The 4,800-nt window shown below is 33.6% G+C and overlaps 1 protein-coding gene across 1 annotated transcript; it reads right to left on the bottom strand.

The window, feature by feature from the left end:
* Nucleotides 1–3,498: 3,498 nt before the first annotated feature.
* LOC130014827 (uncharacterized) lies at nt 3,499–4,557 on the bottom strand. Its single transcript, XM_056103772.1, has 2 exons — nt 4,054–4,557; nt 3,499–3,990 (listed from the first exon to the last, which is right to left on the bottom strand). The coding sequence occupies exons 1-2, from the start codon at nt 4,555–4,557 to the stop codon at nt 3,499–3,501; spliced, it is 996 nt and encodes a 331-aa protein (XP_055959747.1).
* Between the last annotated feature and the right edge of the window lie 243 nt (nt 4,558–4,800).

The raw sequence follows: 4,800 nt of genomic DNA, 5'->3' as shown, positions 1-4,800 counted from the left end.
ATTCTGACATCGATAGTACAACCAACCGATGTAACACACAATTCTAACATCGCTAGTACAACCAACCGATGTAACACACAATCCTGACATCGATAGCACAGCCAACCAATGTAACACACACACACAATCCTGACATCGATAGCACAGCCAACCGATGTAACACACACACACAATCTTGACATCGATAGCACAGCCAAACGATGTAACACACACACACACAATCCTGACATCGATAGCACAGCCAACCGATGTAACACACACACACACAATCCTGACATCGATAGCACAGCCAACCGATGTAACACACACACACAATTCTGACATCGATAGCACAGCCAACCGATGTAACACACATTCAAGCATAAGCAAATGCATAATAATTTCTCAAAACTATGTGTGTACCTTTGTATATCAAAATAATATATACATATAGTATATACATAAAACATACATCCATGAAAGGCATGTAAACATATAACACTGCAACACATATATCACACAGTATGTTAAAATATGAGAATTTACGAATACCGAAATGTAAAAACATGTACTCACAGAAACCGTTTAACTACGGTATTACTCCGTCAATGCTCCTTAATAAAACTCCGTTAATTTCCTTGGTCCTCCGACCCGGTAGCTCGACAACTTGTCGAATCTAGTTAGATCAATATATTAATTCTCTTAATTAATAAAATCCTACTATGGAATTAACTCTATACCATCTTAATTTAATCTAATTAATTAATTAATTCTAACCTCCAAATAATTTCTTATTTAATAATTTCATATTTTTACTAATTTAAACTTTTCTTGTTTATCTCTTTTAACACGCAAAACCATTTTTCATCACCACTCATTTAAATATTTTATTTTTCATAAATATATAAAATATATTTCTTCCATCAAGTAATACTTTCCACTTCAAAGTTATTTATTTAAATCTATTAAAACAGCCCCATATTAGCTTAAATTCCACTTTTGGTCAAAATACCAAATATCCTCAAACTTTTCAAAATTGACCATTTAGGTCCTTTTGTAAATCAATCGATTTTAAAATCGACAAAATTACTTAAAATACCCAAAAATTATTTACCTCAGATTATTAACAAATATAATCTGGAAACTTTGGCTAACATACAATGTAACCCTTCAAATTTGGAAAAATACAATTTAACCCCAAAACTCTAGTTTTCGGCAAAACACATCCAAATCTTTCAAAAATCATTAAAATCATTTATAATTATAAAAATCATTTCACATCAGATTATATACATTAATAATCTGGAAATATGGTTAAATTACCGATTGGTCCTTTATTTTTATGAAAATTACACTTTAACTCCTAAACTCTAAATTTTGACAATCAAGTCCAAATCCAACCAAATTGAATAAATCATAAACTCTCAAACTCAGAATCCCATTTATGTTTTGATCACTCCGGTCACCAAATTCCGGTCAAGCTCCGAAGAGCTTTAAAAACCGTTAAAACGTTCAAAAATTATTTTTACATAATTTTAGTCACCCAAAAGTCAACCAATACATATTTTTATTTAATATTTTGAAAACAGCAGCCTCAAAATTAAAATAAATTATTTTTCATAATTTTAACAATTAAAACTGAAATAACCATTAATAATCAAAACCGATTATTAATCCGTCAAAACACCTCAATTAAATCAATTAAATTCCATAAATAATCAACATATAACATTTATAAATAATTTCTGCCCAGAAATTTAAAATAACGAAAATACCCTTTTTAAACAATTTTTAACGAATAAACAGTTATCAAAAATTAAACCCGATTAACAAACCATTAAAAATTCACCATTAATCATTTATTCACCATCAACCCAACATCTAACTCAAACATAAACCAATTTATTTCTGGAAATTTAAAATCCATTTATTTACCCTTTTTAAGCGATTTTTAATCCTTTAAAACTATTAAAAATCGAACTCCAAACCATTAAATTAATACCCGAAATGTTTAACATTTTTAATTCACAAAAATCACACTTTAAAGCATATTTTAACCTCGCCATTTATATCAGCCGAGAAAATTAAAATAATTCATTTAATTTCACGGAAAAATTATTTTAAAACTGAAACCCATCAAACTAGCAACTAAAACCAACTAATCAACCATCAAACAATAAGTTTAAACCATCCTAAGCATGTATCTAAGGTTCATTCAACATCAGCAAATACAAATTAAGATTTGAGCTTTGAAATTCACCTTGATCCAGCATGCAATTGTAGATTAGTATTCTACGGGAAAATTGCAACGTTTTTGTTAAGAAAATTTAGTGAGAAAATTTAACAATCTAGGACTTGTGTTTTTTTTTTTTGAGAGTTTTGGCACCCACACAACAATGGAGAATGAAATTATGCTAGAGAAATGAAGAAGAAGAAGATGAGTAAGTTACTTGGTCACCAAGATGTCTAGAGGAAATATCTAGATATTCTTTCATGTTTCATTTATTTACAAGTTTGTCATTATGGCATTCTTGTAATTAAATCGAACTCTAGGGGCAAAATAAACTTAAGTTTCTCAAATATTCAAAAACATTAAAACATAACATATGGGCTGAATTAAAATATTTTTGGGCCATTAAAAATATCTATTTTGACGATTTTTAGCGTAAAATCGCAAAATTCACATTTAACACATAAAATTGCCAAAAGTCAAACTTAAGGCAAAACACACACCAAATCATATTTTCACACTTATAAATTCATCTCGTGAATTTAATAACTATTTTCGAGGTCCTACTTAATAAAAATTTGGACACGCGCGAAAATAAATACTAACAAATAATACGGGGTATTACATTCTCCCCTCCTTAAAATAATTCATCCTCGAATTATAATATCATTTATATCTCAACATTTCTTATTTAGGACTAATAGGGTGCTTTCCCTAATCCTATTCGTTTGTTTACATTACAGAGTCAATGTCTCAGCGTACTTACGTTAAAAACTTATCCTTTTAAAACCACTTTTCTTTTCCACATATAAATCCATGTCATAATTGTGCACCGGTGTGATGACTTCTCTCATCACCAAGAGTTGCAATAGCATTCCTCTTTTCCTTTCAACATACATAATGCACATGATGCATGTTCTAATAGTGAATACAATATGAATATAGTGATGCAATCCTATTCGTGCCAATGCAATGCTTTCGTGATTCGTGTCCGGGCACAATTATGTGTTTATAAAACAACTCTTTTTTATTAACACATTTGTGTTTACAAAAATGGCGCCTGCGTAAGTTTCTGTAGACATAGAGCTCTGCAAAATTGCTTAGTCTCTAATTTTTCTATATTGTCTCTTCTTAAGCTTTCTACGCTTTATTACACATCTAAAGGATCTAATCTTATTCCTTGGTTTCAGGCATAGCTTGCGAAACTAGCCCAAATATTCTTATTAATCCTTGATTGATTAAGGGATTTGCGCCACTATTTAACTCCTCAAGTTCGGACTTTCACTGCCTCAATCTCTACCGCGTATTGCGCTAGGTTGACCCTGTCTCGAAACCGTTGTGTAAATAGACCTTGCTTGCTGAGGAAGTGGTTGGTCCACATTCTCTGTTGTATTCTGTTGTACGGAATACGGGCATTCTCTCGCGTAATGGCCTTGTTGGCTGCACGAAAAACATATATTTGTAGTAGCTTGACAAATACCTAAATGTCTCCTTCCACATCGTTGACACATAGGATTTGCAAAACTAGAGCTTCCTTGCTCAAAATTTTGACCAATGGTTCTAGCCTTCTTGGCTTCTTTTCCTTGTCTACCTTTCTTATGGGTTCGACCATAACGTCGTTCAGTTCCTTCACTAATTTGCCTCGAAGTCTGGTTTCCATAACCAGAACGTTCATCTCTGACTTGGTTTGGTTGTGAGGGGTCAGGAATTTTACCAAATTGGATTAATGCGCTTTCCAGTTGTCTTGTGCTGTCGACAACTTGCACAAAATCCTTGTCTCTCTGATTCAACAGTTATATAAACTGATGTCCTAATCCCTTCACAAACATGGTGTTTACTCTGACTTGATCTGTTATCAAGTCTGGAGCAAATCTGCTCAATCGATTAAACTCGGTAACATATTCTTGTACAGATCTGTTACCTCGAGTTAACGATAACAGTTTGTCCCGGTTACCTTCAACTACCGCAAACGGTAAAAAGAAGTCCTTATATCGGGTCACAAACTCTGCCCATGTTATATGACCCATTATTGATCCAATTACTTGTCGAAACCAATCCTTGGCTGGACCTTCCATCGACATCTCCATTAACAACATTGTCTGTCTTTCGTTAGCTTGAAGTCTACGAGCATTTTGCTCGACTTCTTCCAAAAAGTCTAATGCATCACTTGATCCATCAAACTCTTTTCGGCTCAGTTTTACGTATGCTAACACCAGATCTCTATCAACATTTCTCTCTTCTCGCTGATGCTGGTGTTGCATCCACTGCCCCATCATTAACACACAACTTCGTATATCAATAACTTCTGCTGCCAAATAATTTATATCAATATTGGGTTGTTGCGGCATTCCTGGTGCCTGCACATTCCCAGCTTGATATACTCTAGGTTCTTCTTGACCTCTATTTCGTCCGCGGCCTCTATCTGCCTGTTAGACTGGATCATACTCTCCTAAATTAATTTCGGCCTCCCTTAGGGCCTCGTTTACTCGTTGTGCCGCTGCACGCGCTCGAGTGGTTCTTTGTTCAGCCATTCTAAGGCACAAAGAATTCTAAATGAGCTCCTAATAACATGGCATCCGCATCATGTTCGC

The sequence above is a fragment of the Mercurialis annua genome, linkage group LG7 (assembly GCF_937616625.2).
Source record: "Mercurialis annua linkage group LG7, ddMerAnnu1.2, whole genome shotgun sequence".
Lineage (NCBI taxonomy): Eukaryota > Viridiplantae > Streptophyta > Magnoliopsida > Malpighiales > Euphorbiaceae > Mercurialis > Mercurialis annua.
This window is presented reverse-complemented; position numbering and strand designations above follow the sequence as displayed.

Coding starts and splice junctions, on each gene's coding strand:
- LOC130014827 (XM_056103772.1), bottom strand. CDS start 4,557: ATGCCGCAACAACCCAATATTGATATAAATTATTTGGCAGCAGAAGTT. Junction 3,991..4,053: donor CAGACTTGATAACAGATCAA/GTCAGAGTAAAC, acceptor CTGTTGAATCAG/AGAGACAAGGATTTTGTGCA.